Below are 26,834 nucleotides of genomic sequence, written 5' to 3'. Positions count from 1 at the left end.
GTCTTTCTCAAAGTTTTCATGGGTAATTGTTAAGATAGCTTTTGAAGTCTTCGGTAACCTGAAACTTTAGTTTTGCTTGGATGACAAATGAAATTAAATTTGTTGGACATCTAGGTCTTTTCAAAATGGGATAAAATTCTAAAGCATTGATTACTGGACATAGTTTTGTGCTTTTGACTTACTGCAAAGAACTAAGGATATTTAAATCTGTTGGTAAACATGTTTTGTGCTTAACTGATTCACAAATTTGACATCTAAAGAATTCTGGTCTAACAGTTTACAATTGGCTACTCCTTAGTCTTCACTGGAGATTAAGGTTTCTAAAGAGTACAAAATTCTGCTAACTGTAACTAAGACTAATGGAAATAAGGGAATCAACTCTGTGGAAAAGTAGGAGATATGTAAGAAAGATAAGGAATGGGAATGCATTTTTGTTGAACATAAAAGAAGGTAATTTTGTCCTAAATGAGATGGTTGTTTGGAAAGAAATGGCTTGGGACAAAATCTGAATGCAAAGGAAAGTTGTAGAAAGTTTGTGAAGGGAAATCTTTGGAAATTAATTTTAGATGTGTTCAGGATAGACTAAGATTGAAATGAATGAATTTTAAAGACACTGGTATAAGATTGAAAGTTGGCTTTCGCTCTGTTCAAAGAGACAAAGTATTCTCAACTGTTGTTCTGCTCTTGATAAAAAAATTCTGCAAATAGTTGTTTTCTTTCCTTCCTGCCTAGAAAAACCAATTTCTGTGTCTTACCTTTATCAGGTTTTAAGGTCCCTGAACTATTTAGGCATGTGCTTTAAAACCTCCTAAGGTTTTAACAAGCTTCCTCAAGATTTAAATCATGAACAAAGTCTTAATAACTAATTAAGCTTGCTTGTTTGGTATGTAATGTTCTAGTTCTGGCTATTAAAGTGTTATGTGTCACAGAATTAGACTTTCCTTGTCTAATTATATCATAGTGAATTTTCCTATCAGATCATTAACAATGTCCATTTCTGAGGGGTTTTTTTGTTGTTTATAATTGTTCTTACTCTCTGGTAAAATGAGTTTCATTTCAAGGAGAGTCCCATGAAGGACTTTTAGGACAATACAGGTATTCAGTATCTCTAAGATCAGAACTGAAATATTTCCAGAGCTAACTAAAGCTGCATTCAAGCTAAACCAGAATAACTAACATGGAACTAAATAAAAAGTTTATAGTGTTGTGACTCTTGTTTGAAATGTTGCTGGTTCTCTAATGTTTGCTCTTCCAGACTAAGGAAACTTTTTCTTAAGATATCTGTGACTTTTAGAAGTGTAAAAATACTCATTTGTAAACAAATCAAAGCATTCAATCTTTCTCTCTACCCATACCCTCAAATTCAAAGGTCTCAGTAAGTATTCTTTCTTCCATGATAATCCTGGTCATTTGCTTAAGTTCAGTAAGAATCTGTTCTTGTAACAGGACACCACTGGAAACATGGGTCATTTTACGAAGGCTTTGACTAGAATGTCATATTTGAGAAAGACATGCATAGACTCAGATATGACCCGACAGCTTTAAGGAATTGAGGTTGGCTTTATGAAACCTGGAGCCACAAAGCCCCTAGGAACTGTTGGCCTGATACCTTGCTTACACGTTCCCAGCAGCCTCACCAAGTGAGTAAAGAATGTCACTTCCTCGCAGGTGCAGGAACCTCAGGATACTCTGGAGACCTCAGGAAGAGGAATTCCACCCAAATCCACAGGTACTACAGGTATGTCTGATGGCAAATATTTGACTTGGCTTCTGGCCTAGAGCTACTAAAAGTTCAACCTAGAGATTCCTTATAAAGTTCTAGCAAAGCAGATTCTAAAAGATCTGTATGATCACTCACTGTTCTTGCTGAGTTTATGTAAATAATTAGGCCAAGGTTGTTAAAACTGGACTTGTTTTTTCAAATAAACTAGTCCTGATTTGGCTATCTTTGAAAATGAGGGCTATTTAAGAGAAAAAAATTGTTTAAAAAACACCCACCTTCGTGATGTTAAATTCTAGATTTGATTGTCTTTAAATTTTGTAGTTTACCTAAGCTAGACAACTGGATGTAAGCTTCACAGAAATTACCACAGTAACTCCTGTATAGACTATCTTTTACTTATTATTCTGTGGGGATAATAACAGAACCCCATGGACACATAATTATTTAAACAGCTGGACAATGGGATTAATTCCCCAACAATTGTGTAACTCAACTAGCACCCTGACCAATTCTGTGTGGTGTGGATAATGAAATTATTCCCTAAAAGCCAGAGCATATCCCACTCCACAGAATTAACTATGGACTTGTGGAGATAATGGATGGCCCTACTTCCTTTATGATTGGATTGGATGATGTACTTGGGGGATAGCCTTATCTCCTGAGACAAACTTTCTCCCACTTGCCACTGATCCTTTGTAATTAGAATATTAACGTTTTACCTCAAACAAAGAGGTCTTGATGGTATTATTCCTTAGTCACATTTATCCTAGAAGCCACCTCTTTTGAGGTACAGTTGCAAACAAAGGCTTTAGCTAAGCATAAAACAGCCCTCCTGGTAAAAGGAGCCTCAAAGCTCACTATGGGACAGTCCCTGACTATAATGACTTCATGTGGGCAGATGATCCTGACCACACACAGAGACACTTTTTTTTTTTCTCCACAGAGAGACTTCTTTACTCTCAGTGTTGGATTCAGCTGCCTCCATCTTTTGTAACTCCCCCTATACACTCCCCAACTGACCAATGTTGACCCGAGTAGGTAGGGACAAATCTATGCCCTGTTCAGCAGGAAGAAGTTACAGAAGATGAGACCTTCCACCTTCAAGAACCTTAAAGATTTAAGGTAAAAAAAATTGTTCAGGGGGAACAAAAGGCAGAAGTCTGTTATTATGGTTCTACGTCAAAAATCATCTACTACCAGTCTCTCAGCACAGAAATCAGAACTAAGGACAATGATTACACCTTAATAAATGAATAAGTAGAGAAGGAAAAAAAGAGAAAGGAAAGGAGGGAGGAAGGAAGTGGGGGAGCCAGCCAAATCTGAAGCATCACCTAGTCTGAAAAACTGCAGCTATAGCGCCACCTGCTGTTAAGTTTGAAACACTGGCAGGTGATCAAGGACCCTGAGAAAACCTAAAATGTTCCTACAATACCCTACGAAACAACCAGAAATAACAAAGGCAGTGGAAGCTTAGCATGATGCCCCGAAAGTAGGGCATGAGTGAAGAAAACCTATCTCAAGCCAACAATACTAGTTCTCCCCTGTGAAGACTAAATGCTAGAGGTGGATGTAAAGGAAGGATTCTCCTTTGAGAAGCACATCAAAGAAATCAAACCTGACCACCTCCTACTCCATCCTTCAGCCTTGCTGCCTGCTTGGTTGTGCTAAGCCATGACTTCTGATGAGCACTACCATCAGTGATCACTACCATCAGTGATCAGTTACATCTTACATGTTGTTGGCTTGTTCACGCCTCGCAGCAGGAGTATCAGTAAGAGACAGATTAAAAGGCGTTTTGAGACCTAACACTACAAGAGAAATCTAGGTCATGTGGCCTCTGGTGCGACAGTTCTTAAGCACCATCAGCTAGATGGGAGCATGTGCAAAGCTACACAGCCTCTTGTCTGGATGGTCCACTCAACAGCCGCACATAGTTATGACTGAGCTGTTTGTATCATGGCATCGAGACGTCTTTTGCAAGAACAAACATCTAAGAGGTATCCTTGTGGTGCCCCCAACCTCACCCCAGCCAAAGGCAAGACAGAAAGCTTTAGAGATATAAACACACACACACAGCTGGTCATAGGTAGTCTCACTTGTACGGGCAGAAACCCCTTCAACCGAGCAAAATCCAGGCTCAGTCTTGAGCCCATAGTTGAAAACATCAAGAAGCCTTATTTCTCTACCTTCTCTATACTTACCCCCTGCAATTGGTAAAGGCAGTTAGTTGTCTTCCTAACCGACCTCTTGTTCAAAGCACATGTGGATTCTTCTCATAATAAGTACATTGGCAAAATTCACAAAAGCAGTAGAAACACATACTGAGAGTGATATTCAAAATGTAGTCATCCAAGGATACCATTAGGATAACTGAACAGGTCAAATCTGACTCATGACATTAGAAGGAGAGACCAAGATATTGTAGGGGACCCATTGTGGTAGGAGGTAGGGGGATGAAGGCCACACTGTTTCTACTCCCTAAGACAGGTCACTCAATGCTACTCCCTGAAGTCATCCCACCTTTCCAGCATTCTTCAGCAATGCATAAGGACCATCCCCTCTGAGAATGAATGACCTTAGTAAACCTTCTGACCTAAGGAGCATGGACTTTGAGATTTAACCACTGGGGACAGGGTGGGAGAGGGTTCTCCTGGCAGACAAATGAATCTCCCTGGAGTCCATGGAGACACAGTGGCCTGCTGTTACTACTTACTCAGTTTCTCCTGTGCCTTGTCGCCTCCTCCAGCCTTCAGGTCCCCTCCCTGCCTCTAGCCAGCTTCTATCCCTAGTCTTCAGGGTCATCAGGTAGAGAAGCAAAGTGGATATTAAAAGCAGCTCCCAGAAGAGGAGGTAAAGGATCTCTAAAGTACTTCCTTACTGATTGTAAAGTGTTGCACGTTAGTGACTCTGGTGGGTGTTATGCTACCAGTGACCAGTCTCTTACTATATAAGTTTATTTGCTCCCTAATCTAGTTCTGCTCCCTGTAGGAACCCTTGTTAACAGTTTCCTATGTATCCTTCCTGTGTCCATATTGTAGCATATCTAATATGTACATTCTAGCGTGTGTGTGTGTGTGTGTGTGTGTGTGTGTGTGTGTAGGGTGTACACACAATTAGGATTTTATGATACTACTGAAGATCTGCTCCCCCTCCACTTAAAAGCAATTTGTATGCCTTTGTATATCAACATGTAGAGATCTATCTTTTATTTTTTATTTTTTTCCCATCTTATTTTTAAATAGCTACCTACTTTCCTGTTGTATGGATTTGCCATAAATGACTTAATCAGGACTCTATTGATAATTGTGGTAGCAGCAAGTATCCTTGGACATACAGGAGCATATTCGTAAATAAACATTTACATCAATACTAGTAGTGGGGGGCGCCTGGGTGGCTCAGTGGGTTAAGCCTCTGCCTTCAGCTCAGGTCATGATCTCAGGGTCCTGGGATCGAGCCCCGCATCGGGCTTTCTGCTCAGCGGAAAGCCTGCTTCCCCCTCTCTCTCTGATTGCCTTTCTGCCTACTTGTGATCTCTGTCAAATAAGTAAATGAAATCTTTAAAAAAAAAAATACTAGTAGTGGAACTGACAAGGAAAAGGGTAAGTACAATTAAAAATGTGAGAATGACATTGCAAAATTTCTCTAAAATCATTGTGTTGATTTAAATTCCCAACAAGTGTTTATGAAAGTGCCAGTTTTCCCATCAGTATCACAACTGTGGGTATTAACAGACTTTAATATTTTGCAAACCTGGAAGGTAAAAAGGGGCGGCCAGTTGTTCTGATTCACATTTCTTTAATTACAATAGAGGGTAAGCATTTTCCCAATTTATAAGCTGATTGAATTTTACCATGAGTTGTCTAGACATAGTCTGTTCATTTTTCTATTGGCTTATTTCCTAGTGATGTAATAAGGACTCAGTAAATTAAGGACACTGGCCCTTTGTTATAGTGTTGAGTATATTTTTCTCAGTTTCTCATTTGTCTTTAATATTTTGCTTATAGTTGATCCTTTTTAAAGTAAGTTTTTAGGCTTCCATGCATCTCTGGTTTTATGTCATACTCAGAAATACCATTTCCCACTTAAAAATTGTTGTTATTATTTCAAAAGTCAAATTCTAACTTTTTTTGCATTAAAATATTTGTTCTGTTCAGAATTTTTTTTTATTTAAAGAACTAGGCTGATACCAATTTTTATCAAAATTTCCTCAAAAGCACATCCACAGTACCAACACCATTTATTGAATTCTTCAGTCATGATTTTAAAAGCCACTTTTATCATATTTTTAATTTCCCAAGTGTATCTGAATGTATTTCTAGACTCTATCCTGCCCCATAGATTTATCATAGTTTTTGTAATATTAGTTCTCTCTCACTATTCTTTTGGGATGTTTATTTTTTCTAGAGTAATTTTACCATCAGTTTGTTAGTCTCTTACCCCACTAACCCTATTTATGTAGCTATTTTGGGGTGATTTGATGTCATTGAAGAATTCACCTCCTTTCAGCTAGAGGTACGTATTTCCAATCTAAGATCTCATGTTGGATAGCTTCTGATTTGCCATTTTCAGAGCAGTGGGTTACGGAACAGTGATAGACCAATATGAAAACTTTCACATCCACTGATTTTAAAATCAAGACTAAAAAGATAATTTAAGCCAGGATACTGAATATAAAAGCAAAAACCAACAGTTCTATTAAGAGATGTATATTTGACTTCAGTGATGTCAGTTAATACCATTAAAGTGAACAAGTCACTAAGGCTTCAAAATAGTCTCCAAGGAAATAATATTACTTGCTGTCCTGGACTCTCTGAACCAGTAAGCTAAAGTGCTGATAGTGAGCCTCCCAGTTCTAAGTTCTTTATGCAGGAAATCTCCTCATTATCAGGTTGCTGCAGCTAATGTGCAAAAATGGTAGAAATGGTCCTTTATATTCCATAAAAAATTGAAAACAGTTGTTTGTTTGCCACACAGCTTTTTACTGTGCATGCTGTTTTCTCTTCCACATGGCTGAAGAATAACTACACTGACCACTCAGACTGAAGAAGGAGGAGAATTTTTTCATTCATATGAGATCAAGTGTATGAACTTACCGTTAGCATATCATCACATTTCATATCTGGAGTATCACCGTCTTCACTTTTATTGTAGAATTTTCGGAAAAAATTGAATGCCACAACAGTATATAGGTATACAACAACAGCTAATAAGCCAACAGTTAATACAAGCTGGAAAGCAAGGTGACAGTGAACATGCATTAGAAAATAAGACATATATGCCTGGCATATTTGACATCAGTGTGGGAGGAAAGCATTCTATGAGCACATAGTTGGATCTATGGACTGGAAAGTAATGGCATCCATACCTTACTCCATACCTTTCCTACCCCCCCTGGGGAGGATTTATTTTCATATTCTCTTTATTTTATCAAGTTTTCAGACTATTTCATGCAAAAATTGCCTACTTAATTGGCTAGTAAATGCACACTACAGCTGGAATAGGAATAAACTCTGATTTATTTTCATGTCCAAGTTGATCAGAGTATGTAAATGTTGAAAACATGACTTTCACTAGGTTGGTGAAAATATGTTTCTGGTTTTATCACAGAAATTCTAAACACACCAAAATGAATTATTTTTCTTTCTACTTCCTCTGACTACAGTGAATGCCTATGTTGTGCCCTGTGGCAGCACATCTTAAGTCGTTCAAAAATCACTTTAAAATTATCTGGAGAAAACATGTTATCTGAATAGAGGGCTTAATTCACTTCTACAAATTAAGTACAATGCCACTGTAAATTTCTGCATGTTTTACCTGTAAGTCTACGAAGCTCTCTAGATTGCTGCAAATGAAAAACTGATAGCTCAAAAAAAAAAAAAAAAAAAAAGGAATAATCACAGCAGAATTTTAGAAGTTAATTGAAACTAGTGCCAGAACTTTTGTGTGAAAATATATGATAGATTCAGCATCTTCAGTTTTTTAAATATATGAGGAACTCAATACTCTAAGTGAATAAACATAATATACTTTTTTGCTAAAGTCATACATTCACAAACTAAAGTGACATGTAAGAACAATTTGGGAAATTTGGGAAACTAAAGATCATGAAAATTTAACTGTGAATCATGTGAAATTAACAGTGGACATGGTTCAAGTTTTTTGCAGGGGCATGGATTTAAAAATATGCTGGATTATAAAATTCGGGGATAGGACTCTGTTAAGTCAAATAACTGACATAGAATGTGTTACCTCCCATGGATACTGGATAGAGAATGAATCAATTAATACATGCTTCTACAGTAAAATGACATTCCAGTTGGACTCCATTGAAACATAAATTGATTATTTGGAACTAAACCATTATTAGGTAAGTACTCTAGGTATGACCCTGTCAAGTATGAAACATTATTTTTTTTTTTCCACCCAATTTAAAAGTGGAGAAAAGAATACCTAGATACCCACTTTTGAAATAGTATGTTAAAACAAGAATATGGCATCTTGTGTTTTATTACTGTTACAACTAGTGGCTCTGGATGCTAGGACATATTTTGGTTCCCTCTGGTATCAAATGGAGTAAATATTGTATTGGGGAAAAATGAACTATTTCCTGGGGGTGTTTTGTATGTGTCGGGGCCTGTGCTAACACCCCATAATAACACTTTTATGTTTTTATTTAATTTTCCCCCAAACTCTAAAAGGCAGGTACTTTTATTGTATTCATTTTACAAAATGAGTAGTTTTAAAAATGTTAAGTAAGTTAGTTATCCAAGGTTACTCAGTGACTCAGTCAAGCCCAGACTTGAATGTGGGTTTAGGGGGACTGTTAATAACTCTCATGGTTTATAAAAGTACAGATCCTCCATTCACAAAAATCTGTACGTTGCCATTGGAGGTTGGGTTTCTTTAGGTTAGTATATTTGTTGGTTTTTTTTGGTTTTTGCAGGAGGGAAAAAGATCAACTTTTACCTGCTTGCCATTGTGAGTTACCGATGACAAGATGGTTCTTAGCGTCTTAAATCCCATAGCAATGTCAAGAAGATGAGCAGCAAAAAAAAAGTTATTATAGTGTCCAAGAATGGACATAGTCATATACCAGGCCAGGTAGAGGAAGGACTGAGAAGACAAAACAGGAGGGAAGCATATTAGAAGATAGAATGAGTGACTATTATCAAAAGCTACTCTGATTTCATTCTACTATAATCACTTCATTTACTCCCTTCTTAGTCTATACATTTATATCATTCTAATTAGCTATATCAGTTTGTGTATTTTATTATCCTTTAGTTTGTTCTGAGAGATTCAATGTCCCTTCTCTCCTTTATAGCAGAGATAATGTTCTTGAGAATTTTCCCACAAAGTTTTATTGACAATATTTGATAACAAGGGATCTCCACCTATGCACTACTGATAATTTACACTGGGTAATTCTTTGTTGTGGGGACTGTCCAGGGCATTGTAGGATGGTTAGTAATAACCCTGGTCTCTACCCATCAGATGCCAGTAGCAGCTCCTCTATAGCTATGGCCACTAAAGATGTCCCCGGACATTGCCAAATGTCACTTTGGGGGACAAAACGGCACCTGCTGGGACCCCCTGCTGGGACCCCCTGCTCTAAAGTCAACCAAAGAACCAACCAACTTACCTTCCCTATTTTTCATTTACTTAACTAAATCAGTGTTTGTTGAGATCTACTAGTTAGATTATATGTGATGTCTTTTTTTTATTAACATATAATGTTGTTATTTGCCCCAGGGGTACAGGTCTGTGAATTATCAGGCTTACACACTTCACAGCACCCACCATATCACATACTCTCCCCAGTGTCCATCACTAAGCCACCCTATCCCTACCCCCTCACCTACCCAGCAACCCTCAATTTGTTTTTTGAGATTAAGAGTCTCTTATGGTTTGTCTCCCTCCTGATCCCATCTTGTTTCATTTTTTCCCTCCCTACCCCCCAGGAGACCCCACCCTCTCTCTCCAATTCCTCAGAGAGATCATATGATAATTGTCTTTCTCTGATTGACTTATTTCCGCTTAGCATAATACCTTCTAGTTTCATCCACATCATTGCAAATGCCAAGATTTCGTTTCTTTTGATGGCTGCATAGTATTTCATTGTATATATATACATCTTCTTTATCCATTCATCCGTTGATGGACATCTAGGTTCTTTCCATAGTTTGGCTATTGTGGACATTCCTGCTGTAAACACTCGGGTGCACATGCCCCTTCAAATCACTAAATTTGTATCTTTAGGGTAAATACCCAGTAGAGCGATTGCTGGGTCATAGAATAGCTCTATTTTCAACTTTTTGAGGAACCTCCATACTGTTTTCCAGAGTGACTGCACCACCAACAGTGTAGGAGGTTCCCCCCCTCTTTTTTTTTAAGATTTTATTTATTTATTTGCCAGAGAGAGAGAGAGCACAAACAGAGGAAATGACAGGCAGATGGAGAGAAAGAAGCAGGCTCCCGTTGAGCAGAGAGCCCAATGTGGGACTCGATCCCAGGACCCTGGGACCATGACCTGAGCTGAAGGCAGAGGCTTAACCCTCTGAGCCACCCAGGCACCTGGAGGTGACCCTTTCTTGGCAGCCTCACCAACATCTGTCATTTCTTGACTTGTTAATTTTAGCCATTCTGACTGGTGTGAGGTGGTATCTCACTGTGGTTTTGATTTGTGTTTCCCTGATGCCAAGTGATGTTGAGCACTTTTTCATGTGTCTGTTGACAATTTGGATGTTGTCTTTGGAGAAATGTTCATGTATTCTGCCCTTTTCTTGGTTGGATGATTTGTTCTTTGGGTGTTGAGTTTGATAAGTTCTTTATTGATTTTGGATACTAGCCCTTTATCTGATGGTCATTAGCAAACCTCTTCTCCCATTCTGTCAGTTGTCTTTTGATTTTGTTGACCGTTTCCTTTGCTGTGTAAAAGCTTTTCCATTTTTGCCCTCGCTTCCCTTGCCTTTGGCTGTGTTTCTAGGAAGAAGTTGCTGCGGCTGAGGTTGAAGAGGTTGCTGCCTATGTTCTCAAGGATTTTGATGGACTCCTGCCTCACACTGAGATCTTTCAACCATTTTGAGTTTGTTTTCGTGTGTGCTTTAAGGAAATGGTCCATTAATTCTTCTGCATGTGGCTGTCCAATTTTCCCAATACCATTTGTTGAAGAGACTGTGTTTTTTCCATTGGACATTCATGCCTGCTTTGTCAAAGATTAGTTGACCATAGAGCTGAGGGTCCATTTCTGGGTTCTCCATTATGTTCTAGTGATCTATGTGTCTGTTTTTGTGCTAGTACCATACTTTTGTGATGATGACAGCTTTGTAATAGAGCTTGAAGTCTGGAATTGCAATGCCACCAACTTTGGCTTTTTCAACATTCCTCTGGCTGTTCGGGGTCTTTTCTGGTTCCATATAAATTTTAGGATTATTTGTTCCATTTCTTTGGAAAAAATTGATGGTATTTTGATAGGGATTGTGTTAAATGTATAGATTGCTGTAGGTAGCATAGACATTTTCACAATATTTGTTCTTCTAGTCCATGGAACATTTTTCCATTTCTTTGTGTTTTCCTTAATTTCTTTCATGAATACTTTATAGTTTTCTAAGTACAGATTCTTTGCCTCTTTGGTTAGATTTATTTCTAGGTACCTTATGGTTTTGGGTGCATTGTAAATGGGATTGACTCCTTAATTTCTCTTTCTTCTTCTGTTGGGTATAGAAATGCAACTGATTTCTGTGCATTGATTTTATATCCTAACACTTTACTGAATTCCTGTATGAAGTCTAGCGGTTTTGGAGTGGAGTCTTGGGTTTTCCACATAAAGTATCATAACATCTGCAAAGAGTGAGAGTTTGACTTCTTTGCTGATTTGGTTGCCTTTTATTTTTGTTGTCTGATTACCAAGGCTAGGATTTCTAGTACTATGTTGAATAGCAGTGGTGATAGTGGACATCCTTGCTGTGTTCCTGACCTTACGGGAAAAGCTCTCAGTTATTCCCCTTGAGAATGATATTCACTGTAGGTTTTTCATAGAAGGCTTTGATGATATTGAGGTACATACCCTCTATCCCTATACTGTAAAGAGTTTTGATCAAGAAAGGATGCTGTACTTTGTCAAATGCTTTCTCATCATCTACTGAGAATATCATATCATGGCATATTCTTAATCAAGCATCTCACTTTATGTGAGCCAAAACATGTCGAGCAGAAAACGCAGATCTCATGATACAATTGGTACTCTCTATAGAAATTCTGATTACAATCAATGTAAGGGATTAACTTTTCAGAGGCTAGAAAATGTATATGCTTTTTGAGGGGAGGGGAATGAATAAAGTAGAGGAAAAGATACTGTGATCATGCTTACTTTTTGGATTAGAGTCTCTTGGGCAAAAGTTATCTTTTTGCCAGTAGGGTTGGGAGCTACCTATTTTGGGAAGGGGTGGAAACCTCATTTTGACCAGAGTGTATCTTAAGCCTTAGAACAAAAACAAACGGGGGGCTGAGATGGTACAGAGTTTTTATGGGCAGCTTGGGGCTTACGTTAGAAATCAGGCTGAAAAAAAAAGAAAATAGTATTTGAAAACAGACGCTGAGATAAGACTATGCAGAATGTGCTCCGTTTGGTTTGGCAGCGTTTCAGAAGATGAGTCTGGAAATGTACCCCAGGGTTAGAAGGCCTTAAGCCCATGTGAGGGGTGCGGGCACATCTTTTGGCCTATGGGAGCCCCTGGAGCATTGTACAGAATAACGGTGTATGAAAAGCAGCATCTTATGAAGAACATGTCTTGAGCACCTACCAAGTGCTGGTCACTGCCCCATATATTTGCACATACAGTCTCTCATTTTATTCTAGCAAGATCCCTGGTAAGGAGGCAGTTTTAGCTCCAAATTTACAAATGAGGAAAAGTGAGCTCACTCAGGTCAAGCCCCCTCCTAAAAGAAGGTCTAAGTGGCAAAGCCATCATGTTGGGACACCACTGGCTGACCCCACGGGTGGGTGAGGTTTTGAGAGCCATGACTAGCAGCAGAACTGGCCAGGGCAAAAGGGAGAATCACTGAGGACAGAAAAACAATACGATTATTAAAATAATTAAATGTATATGTTGGAAGGAAAAAGAGGAGCCCAAGCTGGTCATTTGAGTATAGAAGAATAAGACACTGAGAGAAAGAGGAAATGGCAGATAGGGCACTGCATTTAGTGGAAGGGGAGAGGGGAGATACATTTTTCATGGGACATCTGGATGGACACATCTAGCAGGCTATTAAGAAATGCAAAGAGTGAGGAGCAAGGACAAATTTGTGTGCATAAGATGAGTGAGGTGCCTAATACAGGTGATAAACTGAGCCAAGGATACGTGTGTAGACTACACCTGGGCTCTGCTTAGACAGCCAGAGTTAGCAAATAAAAACACAGGCTGCCAAGGTACAGAACGTCAGGTAAAGAAGAACTAACTTTTATTATTAATGTTCTTTAAGATTTTAGTCACTTATTTAAGAGAGAATATTTTTTTTTTAAGTATTCTCCACACCCTAGTGTGGGGCTCAAACAACCCCAAGATCAGGAGTCATGTGTTCCACTGACTGGGCCAGCCAGATACCCCAAGAATAAATAATTTTTAGTTTAAGTATGTCCCATGCAGTATTTGGGATGTCTACATTTAGTTATCTGAAATTTAAATTTAACTAGGAATCTTGTACTGCATCCAGTAACCTCAGCTGTGTTTCAGACAGATACTGCACTGTGAAGAATAAAGACATGTTGAAAGATGACTGGCCAAAGAGAAGCCATGAATCCACAGGAAGATGAATGATGTATCATAGTAATATATCCGGAAGAAATCTGTCCATGCCCCGATTCTCTGGACAAGAACTGCATGGCAAGAGGAGTATTACACACGATGCAAGTACTGTGGCATATGAGGGGGTGAAGGAGGATAGACCTCCAGAGGCCAAGATAGCAGGGCTACTTGAATGGAAAACACCAGTGCTGGAGGTGAGTTGGTCTTTATACTCACAGGAGATGCTTCCATACTTACAAGACTTGTTTTGGGGCTCTTTGGAGAGTTCTCCAAGAGACCCAGAGTTCTAGGCCCATGGCTGGGTGGTGATAGAGGCAGGAGAATTTGGAGGGTGTCATGGGCCTTCAGGAGAATAGAACTAATGTTCACTGTAAAAGTCAATGCCAATTAGAGTGACATTTTGAGACTAAATGAGATGTCCAAGGGAGAAAGCACAGAAGCAAAAACAGTAGAAGGTCTAGGACTAAGCCTTTGGATATGTTCGTACGTTCCCCTTCATAGGTGTGTGAGGATGGTAAGAGGATTATGAGCCAGCAGGAGGAGATGAGCTGAGACCCCATGGCAAAAGTGTAGTTGAACCATCCAGCAGAGTTTCGGGACCATCTCCAGCAACTTCCCATAGAAAGCAAATGGAAGCATAAAAACAGGTGATGGTAACAATTTTTAAACTGAAAATTCTAGGGGCGCCTGGGTGGCTCAGTGAGTTGAGTGGCTGCCTTCAGGTCAGGTCATGATCCCAGGGTCCTGGGATAGAGCCCCGCATCAGGCTCCCTGCTCGGTGGGGAGTCTGCTTCTCCCTCTCCTTCTGCCTGCCACTTTGTCTACTTGTGCTCTCTATCTCTCTGTCAAATAAATAAATAAAATCTTAAACTGAAAATTCTAAAAGTCAAAAATGTTAGGCTGTGGAGCAAGCCATGGTAATAAAATGTAAACTGAGCTGATAGCTAGTGGCTCTTAGTACTAGGGGATTTTTGTTCCTTATATTTGGACATACACTTGGGCCCTATGTTTTAGTTCATAGGCTCTTTGAGAAAAGGATTGATCAAGAATAAAAAATATAATAATTTAACATACTTAATTGGAGAAAAAAATTTATCAGTGTTTTTAAATTTTATTAACTTAGAACTTTCGTTTTAATATCTAGAAAACTTTCAAGTATGCCATTGTCCAACTAAAACCTAAATGAAAATACACATGAATTTGCCATCTCAGTTTCTTTTTCTTATGTAAATATATTTTCATGTTAATCTTTTGGCTATTGAAAGAAATGGCATTAACCATGTATTTCCCTGGGTCATTGTCAAGTAATGATCTGTATTAAATGAATTGATACTTGATTAACTTTCTTAAGTAACTGTTGATCCCTCTGCAGAAGCCCAGCAGACTCCTCTAATGTGAGTGTGGTGTACTTTATGGAAATGAAGGAGGGCTTACGTTGTCAGTGAAGACGACTCCGAGTTTCCACATCTGATACTTCACGTCGATAGAGTTCAATCTGGAAAGATAAAAAAGAAAAATTTGTAGGTATGTACATGAAGTGCTTTCTTGTCCTACATTAAATAGAAGGTAAACTCATTTATGTGAGAATGATCTCTGGAAACTGCTAAATTAAACAATGTGTACATCAAGTATCCTCACTAGCTTTCATTATACATTGGTACATACATTCCAACAAAATAATTTTTACTTACCCTGATAAACACTTGCATAAAGAGGCATATTCATTTTACAACTATACTTAGTTTAGCAATGAAAGGGCTTTTTCATCTTGTTTGTGTTTCCTTTTGTTTGCAGAAGCCTCTCTATCTGAGAAGGGATTCACCTCTTCCCCTTGGTTCCCAAAGCACCTTGTAGGCTTGGACTTACTGTGATTTCCCACATTGTTTTGTGATTATGGGTACGTAGGTATCTATTTATGTACATTTATACCTCTCTCCCTAGTCTGTGAGCTCCCTAGCCAACCAAGCACATTTATATCATACATGGAATATGTCTCAGTAAATACATGTTGAGAGAATAAATCTTAGCATAAGTATTCATGGTCTTTGCAGATTAAATACACATGTATTAAAACACATTTTCTAATTTTCATTTTTTTCAGAACTTGCCACTGATTTACGGGTTAAAAAGTGTAACTTTGTTCGCCTTTCCAATATGCCAGGTATTTGATATAACACAATATAATATTAGCATTATTTTCATAAAGGCTTCTCTAGACTTATTGTCTTAATCTTTGATTACTTCTTTACTCATTGAAAAATTTCAATCTTTTATTACAAGTTGTAGGATCGATCATGGCTAATCAAAGCTGACTTCTTAGGAGACTTCACACTCAAAAGTTAAGGAATCAATTTTATTACTAAATAACATTTTTTAATAAAGATTTTTATAATGTATTTTAGAGAGAGACAGAATGGAGGGAGGGGCAGAGGGAGACAGAATTTCCAGCAGACTCCCTGCTGTGCGTGGAGCCCTACAACGTGCTCCATCCCACAACCCTGAGATCAGGACCTGAGCCAAAACCAAGGGTCTGATGCTCAACTGACTGAGCCACCCAGGTGCCCCTGCGAAAGAATATTTTTAAGAGTTCTGTGAATATTTACAATGGGTTTCAATATAAGACTATATTTTCTTAATGCGGTAAAATGCTCAACGGCATGATTATTTCCCATGAAAGCAACCTAAAAAAAAACATAGTAAGTATTTCTATCAGGATGCCTGAATGTCCTATATCAGTTTCTTACTTATTTAAAACACCATTCTCATTTTTCATCCCTATCAAACATTAGGATGACAAGATTGCTATCAATATCATGAAGCAGCATATCCTTTTCGTAGTGCATGACACTCTTTTCTAACCAATCAGGGGCAGTCCTGCTGTTTGGGTGGGCTGACCCACCCCCAGGGATGGGCCATACCTGATCTAGGCCAGCCAGGACATGTATTCACCTCACCACAGCACGTGGTTCAGGGGAAACTTTGAGCCAGAAGCTGAGGAGTTTTGCTAGAGAATTTTGAGATACGGGTCCCCATAAAGACACAAATGAAAAAGATGCAGGCTGCTAGCTGTCATTCTGTCCCCAGGAGGTAATCTGGCCACTTATTTGATTGACAAGCCCTATATTTTTGATTGGCAGATAAATACATCACAGATAAATGAATCAATTTAAAAGTATTAATGCCTAAGAAAAAAAATGTATTATGCCACATTAATTTCTTGGTCCTTTGCAAGGAGTCAAACTTGGAAACATTTCCTAGGTGAAACAATGGAAAATTCCCCTCATTTGAAACTATTTGTTCATAGTGGGGAAAAAAACCCAACAATAAAAAAACAGTCGGAACTTTACTTCCATTTTTTCAGACTTGTGTTCTAGGGTTATAAAGATGGCCAGAGAAAGTATATAACACAGTGAAACTTGTTGATTCTACATTGTTTGTCAGAGATCTGAAAATACTAGTAGAAAGCTCAGCACCACTCTGACCCTTGTTTTATCTGAAATTCTAGCATAAGGGTCTTAGTTCTAAGCACCATCAGTGTGCTTCATTTTCTATACAGCGACACAGTCTTTTAAGTCCCACATGTGTTTTCTTAAAGCACTGAGGTGATATTTTGGATCTAAATTTACAGTTTCTGTCATATGTTTGCTTGTCTGATTTTCAACTGAGTTCAAATTATTTTTAAAAACCACTAGTCCGGGACGCCTGGGTGGCTCAGTTGGTTGGGCCGCTGCCTTTGGCTCAGGTCATGATCCCGGCGTTCTGGGATCGAGTCCCACATCGGGCTCCTTGTTCTGTGGGGAGCCTGCTTCTCCCTCTGCCTCTGCCTGCCACTCTGTCTGCCTGTGCTCGCTCGCTCTCTCTCTGACAAATAAATAAATAAAATCTTTAAAAAAATAAATAAATAAATAAATAAATAAAAACCACTAGTCCTGGGGCGACTGGGTGGCTCAGTGGGTTAAGCCTCTGCCTTCGGCTTTGGTCATGATTTCGGGGTTCTGGGATCGAGCCCCGCATCGGACTCTCTGTGCGGCGGAGAGCCTGCTTCCCCCACTCTCTCTCTGCCTGCCTCTCTGCTACTTGTGGTCTTTCTCTCTCTCTCTGTCAAATAAATTTAAAAAAATCTTTAAAAAAAACAACAAAACCACTAGCCCTAACTACTTTTCAGATAGATAAAAAATATATGTCTGATAAGATAGGTCAGCCAAAGTGGTTTTCTTTTTTTAAATGCTAGCTAAAATATTTATTTGAGACAAAGTAATACTGCCCTACAGAGCCTCACATATCTACAGTTTCAAAGTCATCATCACATCCCTAGTTGGCTGAGACCATAAGTATACAAATGGGAAAGGCTGACTTATATTAAAGGAAAGGTAACTGTTACATTTCTTCTAAAATCATTTAAGTGGCTACAATAAGAAATTACATTTTTGTAAGCATGTATGCTTAACATTTATTCCAGAATTACAGGTGATCCAATTTGCAAAATATAATTATATGTACACTCACACTACGTGTGTGTGTGTGTGTGTGTGTGTGAAATTTAGTCTCAGGCAAATTCAACTCAACTGGTTCACATCCTTCTAGTTATATAATAAATTAGTCCATTAAAAGCATGGTATTAGGAGCACCTCATTTTAAAATTAAATTTCCAAGTAACAGCATGACAGCATAGTATTTCTAGCATAGGAGTCTTTGCTATTTAAATGAAACACATTATAATAAAAGAATATGAACTTTGAACATTTCTAATGAAAGGGCTACACAGATCCCTTTTCCAGAACAGAAGAAAGATTAACCTCTTTTCAGGCAGTAAGCATCAGAAAAGAAAGTCAAATATCATGCTTTTGCATATGTTTGACTTTGACTTAAGTGGCATTTAGGGATTAGAAAAAGCAAATTAAGAACACAAATATTTATTTTTGCTTTATGTAAATAACAAAAAATCACCTTCCAAAATTAGTAGGAAAAAAATCCAATCATTTCATAACTGAAAACACCTGCAAGTTTAAAGCAGACCTTTATATATCTTCTGTTTCCCTCCTCTCTATGCCTCAGACATTGAGGGAAAGGAAATCAGTGCACTAGCAATTTCAGAAATGTCTGAATTTCTTCTCCTTTCAGTCTATAGCTATAGGAAAGGGCATAAGCCGCACTCACACGGCCGACAGGGAGCTGTCTTTCTTGGGCTTCTTCTTCTCCCGGGCATCGCTGAAGTCCAGAGCGGCTTTGTCCATGCCGAGGAGCTCGCTGATTCTGTCCCGGCCGTAGAACTCTCCGTACTTATCCATAACCTGGGGGACAGGAATAAAAGCACTTGACCCGCCTCATGCATTAACTAACCCCTTGTATGCCTGTGTACACAAATATCTAATTATTTTTACACTTATTATATTTTTGCTTTTGTTCAAGTTCACTCGAAATTCTTGTTTATGGCTCCTTGTCTGTGATCACACTGCTTAAGGTCACAGCAAGCTTACAGCGTTTTAGATAATACCCCTCAGTGGAACAAGATTTCTTAGTGAAGAGGGAGGCATGCGAAAGGAAGAGAGTAGGCCAAATATGTAAGAGAAGAAGTAGAAGAAGATGGAATGAAAGGAACTTCAACCAAATTCCTACTTTGTGCCAGGAATTACGGTAAGAACTTTGACTTGCTCTCCCTCATAGGATTGTCACAGTATATAACTTTCCTGTTATTAGGATCCTACTCTGCAGATAAAGAAGTTGTGTCTTAGAAAACAGAACATGCTCAAGGTTGCTAAGCTTGGCAAGAGATGGAGTGAGAAAGCTATCAGGCAGGAGCTGACTCGCGGCCAAGGTCTGTACAGACCACCGCTGACCAAGGGCAGGCCACTAGTGATGGCATCGGGATGCCACCATCCCCACCATTCAACACTCCCATCGTTTCCTGACTGGAGCAGCCCTTCAGTAATCCCAGAGCCTTGTCTCTCCCGCCCTGCTGTCTTCGGTGCAGTCCTAGCATAGGTTCCGGGGCACCATTTGAATCCCTTCTGAGCAACCCCTGTCATCGCTCTGGCCCCTCTCTCCCTTGGCCACATGCACCTGGCCTATTTTCAGACCAGTGCATAGACATGGGCCCACAGCTCACCCCTGAGCCCAGGGGGTGCCACTCCGCGACACAGCCAGACTTGGCCCAATGCTAATGGACCACGAGAGTCCCCCACACAGTGGAAGTGGGGGCAACAAAAACAGTAAGGAGAGAAAAGCAGGAGAGAGGACCGGCTCTGAGGGGTAAAGGGGGTAGGAAAGGAGGGCAGAAGGAGAGGAGGAAATAACATGGGGAAGGGAGGCAAGGAATGCCAAAGTGGGTGAAGCAGCACACTAATGGGAAGGAAGAAGGGACTAGCAGAAATAAAATTCAGGGACACCTGGGTGACTCAGTCAGTTAAGGGTCTGTCTTGATTTCGGCTCAGGTTGTGGTCTCAGGGTGGTGGGATCAAGCCCTGCATCCAGCTCTGCCCTCATCGGGGAGTCTGCTTGAGATGCTTTCTCTCCCTCTGCCCCTCCTCCACCTCGTTCTCTCACTAAAATAAATAATTCTTCTAAAAAAATCAGTTTTCTCTAAAGGTGTATAATGAAAGTAAATGAAAACATGAAAGAGTAAAGAGTCTGTGAACACTGATTACAAAGGTTCATGAAAACACTTGTTCTGTGTTATTCTCCTGGCACTACAGATGGGCTGGGATAAGCTGAGTGGTGGTTCCCTCTGGACCGTGTTCTCACCTCATTCCCAGGAGAACAAACTGGGCAGCACACACACATACACACATAGCAGGAGTGCCACGAATAGTCCTGCAATTACTGCTCATCTGATCCTGAATATGCAGTTTCCTTCTGAGAAACTTGTGCTTTAACAATTTAAAGCTGCTTCTTCATTAAATAATTAAAGAGACTAAAATGATCAAATTATCTATTTAAAATTATTTAAAAATAAGTCTTTCAATGTTTGGCCTAGTTTGGATGTGCTCCTAGGCAGTAGCTCCGTGCTACTCACAATGCCAGGTCACACAAAAAACTTGCACCAAAATAAAAAACACACTACTCTCAACTAGAAAGTCTTGTTATTAAGGGGGGGAAAAAGGTCAATGGGTTTCATCATGTACCTGATTTAAACTCACGGTGCAAGCCCTCCATCTGCCCTGAGACTGGTAATAGAGAATTTGCAGCTGCTCCTGGAGAACCATCCTGAGTAACACTGAATTGGTGAAATCAAAGGGAACAAGACCACTTCGTGTGGCCGGTACTTCTGCCTGTTCACTCCACAGAGCATCCCCTGGGGCTAGAACCCATTAAGGAGCAGAGGGTGAGCTGGGTCAGTTTGGCAATTAGAAAGGTTCAAAGAATAAGTAGGAGCTAGAATGTAATCACTATAGTATTTTACGACATACAAGTAATGGTGCATATATTTCATTCAAAAATGTGATCTAACATTAAAATTTTGTGTGGGAAAAGCAGAGATGATCCTTGACTCAAAATCAGAGACTTAGCAGGTACCACAGTGGACTACTGACTCTGTATCTGTGTTCTTTCCACTACACTCTGAGGCGGTGGGCATCAGAAGGATAAAACGTGATGAAAATAAAAAGATCTTTGAAGTTTATATAAAGTAAATAAAACTCGATCCTTTGTTGTCAGGCAAGGACTTGACTTCTGTAAAGCAGGATTCCAGCCCTAGTGATTTATAGCTGTCTTATCAGAAAATGGCCATCAGCTAATTTATGTTACCCAAACAATCTCAGAAAATTCTCACCAAGTCCTGATACAGTGCAGACCAAGCACTGTTTATTCACAGGAGTCAGAGGACAAGCAGATAAAACAGTGCTTATTTATCTTATAGCTACAGCGCATGCGTACTTTTTACATGCAGTTTTTTGAAATTCATATTCAATTCCACTGCCGCTTTGAAATGACATTGACAGATAAAGCACACCTCAATATTTCATTCTACATATGAGCCGCATCAAATTCAAATCTGAAGTGTGCTCTAGGAAAGAAACTGAATGCATTCTTTTTGAGAAGTATTACCTTTCTTTTAACAAATTTGTCCCAGTAGTTGTTGGGAAATGACCTAAAAAATACAAAAGCATAAAAGTAAAATAATATCATTTGAGAAAACAGTAAGCAACAGTATATTGTTTGGACTATACAACATACTTCAAATAATATGTAAGATCTTTCCATTCACAAAAATCATAATTTATGTCCCATCTTATCCCATAATTTTTCTATATTTTAGGTAGATCAAATATTATTTAAATGTTACTCTATCAGTATATAAATGCAAAATCACAAAAATACTATGGGCTGCTATTTTAGTAGAGAAGAATATGAACGTATTTATTAATAAGCAGTCTTGTTATATTTATTTACATGTCAGTATATGTCATTTGTAATGTCAAATACAGTTTTTCATCAATTGTGTTTAAAAAATTAAAGTACCTAAAAGTCTGTCATTGTTTTTCCCGTGAAGTAAAAAACATCTCATTCCCCCTAGTTACCCTCAAGGAAACTAAGCAAGGTACCAAAACACCATTCTGGCACCTTGACTAACACTGAGTTCACTTAAAGGGAAAGACTTAATTGACTTAGTATGAACAGCTAGAGTTGATAAACAGCTAGAGTTGATAAATTAAAAATTTATTTATTTATTTATTTATTTATTTATTTTTAAAGATTTTATTTATTTATTTGACAGAAATCACAAGTAGGCAGAGCAAGGGAGAAGCAGGCTCCCTGCTGAGCAGAGAGCCCCATGCGGGGCTCAATCCCAGGACCCTGAGATCATGACCTGAGCCGAAGGCAGAGGCTTAACCCTCTGAGCCACCCAGGCGCCCCAAATTAAACATTTATAATGCACAAAGAAACCATCCCTATTTGAGAACTTGGAGTTTACAGAAATGTTAACTTTTTAAGAATAAGCAAAACTGGTGAAAAAAAGTATTTCAGTCTTGAGTAGTACAAACTACTCAAAAAGTATTGCATCACTAATACTTTGAGTGTTGGACAATTACACTTTTGTGATGAATTTATACCTGGAACAGCAGCTAGTAGTTTGGGTCTTCAGCTCACAAGGCTAAATATTTAGTGTACAGAAAAAGCACTTGTTTCTCTGCCTTAAGTTTTACAGGTCATACTCCTCAACTCCCTTGATACCTTGCTGCTTGATGGTACCGACAACGAGCTTACAACATAGGTAAAAAGTATGAAATTCAGTATTTTTGCTTTTAAGGCTACAACTCTTTCCCTAATTTCTGCCTCCTCTGTGCTTTTGCAGGAGAGAACCCTGCACTGTAGTTATGTACCCCTAACTGTGCTCTTCCCTGAACACTGAGTAATGGATGTCACGTTCCATCACTCCTGTGAAAATGGACTCAAAGCCATTTTTGATTAAGGAATTCAGAACACAGATGGGAAAAAATGGATGGCATCCATTAAGAAGCTGACAGCGCTTAGTCTTTTGATTTTCTTGGCTGAAAATATCACTATTATTCACCTCTGCTAAACTTTTGACAAATCTGTAAGAACTCCAGCATTTTTTTTTTGTCTTAAAATTTTTGAACATAGAAATGTCTCATATAATTCTTTACTCACTGTGTGTTGATTACAAGTCTATCCCACTGGCCTTTAATATCATCTTCTGAAGGTTGTTCTGTAATATAAAGCCCATCAAATTCCAGTTTTCGAGCTACTTCCTTTTCTCGCTTAAAAATAACCAATGGGACCTACGTTTGAAAAAATAAACATGTTAAAATTAGTTTAGATTTACTGGTATCTCTTGTGGTCACTATCTGTACAAAACAGCTTTTTGGAAAAAGAAATATTTCCCATGTTACTTCCAGGAACCAAAACTGAGTGAAAATGAGTTGGTTATATTTAGGCAGAAAGGAACATCTAGAGGTTTAGGAAAAATAGAAATGGAACAGATACCATGTACAACCCTATGTTTCCAAACACATAGAATTTTACACATATTTGCACTAAAGAAATCATTTTTAAATATTAAAGAGAAGATACATCTTTTATTATATTTGTTATATATCTTTTTATATATATGAGACACAAACAGCTAAAATAAAATATAGCAATGTTACCAAGGTTCCAAAATGTATGCTCCTAACAAGTGCAGTTTTATTTGCGAAATCTGATTCTATGCTCAGAGTGTCCAAAATGCATTTTGAAATAAACTTTAATTTCTGCAAAAATCTTTGTCAGTTTGCCCAAGTATTTCCAGAATATATTGATTCTTATCGCCTCATCTGGACAGATTTTATGCAGCGCACAGATATGAAGAGGATGCAGACATTCTGGAAGTATTCAAGAATACCTCCTCCTGCCCCAACTCTCCTCCTGCCCCAACTCATAAAACAGGAAAGAAAAGGAGAGGAATTGCTGAAGAAAATTTTTACATTATAGTCTTTTACTCCAGGCTCTGGTTTTTCAAAGTCTTCTAGAAGTTTCACAATCAGAGGCAGGGGACAGTGAAATAAAGTGTTACCATGAAAAGGGGTCTTGCTAGGGAAAAATAAAGAGGTTTGCAAAAGTAATGGGCAGCTCTGAGCACTCAGAGACTCTTGAGTTCTATTCACCAAATTCTATTATTCTCTTGGCAGGGATCTAGGGATAGAGCTCTATTATTTTCTGGGTGAAATGCAACAAACTATAAAAAGCATTTCTGCCATGAAGGTTTTAGATACATTCCTAACAAAGGACAATTCAAATGACTCAGGTTCCACATGGCATATTCTGTAACCCAGAGCATCGCTGGGACACCGGGTGGGTTACTTCTGTGGGGTCAAGTTTTGGTGAAACTGGCCATTATAGGAATGATTACCAATATGAGACAGAAAGCTAGAGTAAGAAGGCCCAAAGCCACCTGCCCTTGCAGGGACAGTCTGTAGCCAATGTGGAGCTCTGAAGACAAGCCTCCAATGCCCCAACCCAAGACAACTGTGTAGGGGTATCCCACCCTCGTGGACTGAGGCCCGCGCATGTGCCCTGTCGTGTCTGAACAGTAGCCCCACTTGTCCCTCCATTGCACTCTGCTTCCTTCCCTTGCCCCACAGGTGTTGACTCATAGAACATTCCCTAATAATCTCCATGCAGGTAAATTTTCCCATCTCAGAGTCTGCTTCCCCAGAAGTCCAGCCTGCAACAGATACGTGCACACACAGACACAGGTACCTTGGTGCCTTACTATCTTACTTTCAAGCAGTAGTATCCGATGATGCAGAAGAAAGAAATGACCGTGTGGAGAACAGCTAGGATCCTCAGTGTGGGCTCCATATAGCCACTGCTCTCCTCCAGGACATAGTGAACCGCGATGATTCGGGGCGAGCCAGTGTCCAGGCTGCTGAATTTGGCGTTTTCACTCAAACTGCGCGTGGGGAGCTCCTTTCCTTCAACCACAGAAGAAGTGGAGACCTGATTCAAACCATTTAAAGTAGAGTCAGTTCGCTTCCTCTAAGATACCAGAAACCAGAAACCCAATGGAAACCCAGCAAAGAGGCAGAGATGAAGCCTGTGTCCCGTGAAAAGACTAAAAGCAAGGGCTAAAAATAAGATAGCTTTTCAAAAACTGATGGCAAATAATGAGCACACTCTTTAAAATGCCTTCTAACCCAAGCAAGACTTAGGAGGATTCTAAGGCATGCCGGGGGTGGGGGTCGGGGGGGAGAGTACAGATGGCTAAGCCACCTTCCCAATTATCCACAGAATCTGACGTAATGAAGTTATGCCAGACCCGGAAGTGGTAACAAGTGAGAAATACAGCCAAATGAGGCAAGGGACACTGGGGAGACCCTCATCAGCTGAGGCATTTCCCACTTAGTTCTGAGGAAAAAATCTACTGCCTTATTAGACCGTCAGTGACGTGCTTGACCTCTAGGTTCCTCTTTCATCAAAACATTTTAGAATGGGTTTAGACGTGCTCATTAGTGGATTTGTGAACTCTATACATGCAATTCAGTCCATCTGTAGTTTCGTACTGGTTATTGAAAGACCAAGACGTACGTACCTTATAAAAGAGCAAGATGAAATTGATTGCAAATGCGACAAATAAGGCTAACATTCTCATGTTGTAAAAGTTGCGAGCAAAATAGTTCTGAAGGTGAAAAAAATGATTAAAAGGTCACTGAATTGAGATTGACATGTGCAGACAATTTAAACAGCATTCCTTCCTTTACCCAAAACTATTTCTCAAGAGTCTACTTTGTATCAAGTAGCGCTCTTGGTGCTGTAGACGTAACAGCAAATAAGAAAATCTGGGCCACCAGTGGAGGATAGAAATGATAAGCACATCCACAGATTAAAGATAAAATGAAACAAAACATAATCTCAAAGGATGCTAATGCTTTGAAGGAAAAGCCATCAGGTTAAGGGCTTTTGGAATGGAGGGTGCTATTTTATTTTTTTTAAGATTTTATTTATTTATTTGAGAGAGAGAGCATGAGAGTAGAGAGGTCAGCCGGAGAAGCAGACTCCCTGCCGAGCAACGAGCCCGATGCGAGACTCAATCCCAGGACTCCGGGATCATGACCTGAGCTGAAGGCAGTTGCTTAACCAACTGAGCCACCCAGGCGCCCTGGGGGTGCTATTTTAGATAGATGGGTCAGGGAAGGCTTATTTTAGGAAATGACATTTGAGCACAGTCCTGAATACCATGGGAAAGCAAGGCAAGTAAGCGACTGGGGAGAGTGTATGAGAGAGAGAAAGAGCGCATGGGCTGGGAGGACGAAGGTTCTGAGTTCAGAGTAACAGTGTTGTTGGGGACAGTGAGAGAGAAGAGGAGGGACGAGGAGCACATGAGGTGCTCAGAGAGGTGAGGTGGACATAGGCTTACAGGCTTCTGGTAAAGTTTGTAATGTTCCTTCCCCTGCAGTGGGTTGGTTTATGACCTCTGGAGCTACACTGCGCACTCGCTCGCTGCAAATGCAGACAAGCACTTAAGCATTCCGACAGCATCCCTTCTATCATCTGTAAAGTGGCCATAACAACAGAAGCTTCCTCAGAAGTTTGCTCTGAGGATAAGTTCATGGAGGGAAAGTTAGTTATAATCTTGTTATTATAACTGGAATTATTCCTTTATTCTAGGTGGGATGGCAAGCTATCAGGGGATCTGAAGAGGGCTTGATATGACCAGATTATAATTTGGAAAGATTATTCCAGTTGCTGTGTGGGAGACAGGAGGCGAGTGGAAGCAAGGGGACTAATCAGAGCTACCACAGGAGCGCAGGAGGGGATGATGCTGGTGGTGGTGGCCTGGTCTAGGGGGAGCTATGCAGATGGAAGAA

The 26,834-nt window shown here is 39.5% G+C and overlaps 1 protein-coding gene across 1 annotated transcript in view; it reads right to left on the bottom strand.

Moving 5' to 3' along the window:
* The window catches only part of LOC111144745 (ryanodine receptor 2), a 549,385-nt gene that overhangs the window by 11,883 nt on the left and 510,668 nt on the right, over positions 1-26,834 (bottom strand). Inside the window, 8 exon segments of the mRNA XM_022499183.1 lie at positions 6,817-6,951; positions 8,690-8,836; positions 14,962-15,022; positions 18,685-18,818; positions 21,571-21,613; positions 23,137-23,267; positions 24,748-24,966; positions 25,559-25,645. Coding sequence (XP_022354891.1) covers positions 6,817-6,951; positions 8,690-8,836; positions 14,962-15,022; positions 18,685-18,818; positions 21,571-21,613; positions 23,137-23,267; positions 24,748-24,966; positions 25,559-25,645 — 957 coding nt within the window.

This window comes from Enhydra lutris, unplaced genomic scaffold (assembly GCF_002288905.1).
Source record: "Enhydra lutris kenyoni isolate GAN:26980312 unplaced genomic scaffold, ASM228890v2 scaffoldscaffold12, whole genome shotgun sequence".
Taxonomy (NCBI): domain Eukaryota; kingdom Metazoa; phylum Chordata; class Mammalia; order Carnivora; family Mustelidae; genus Enhydra; species Enhydra lutris.
Note: the sequence above shows the minus strand (reverse complement) of the source record. Positions and strands in the feature narration are given on the sequence as shown.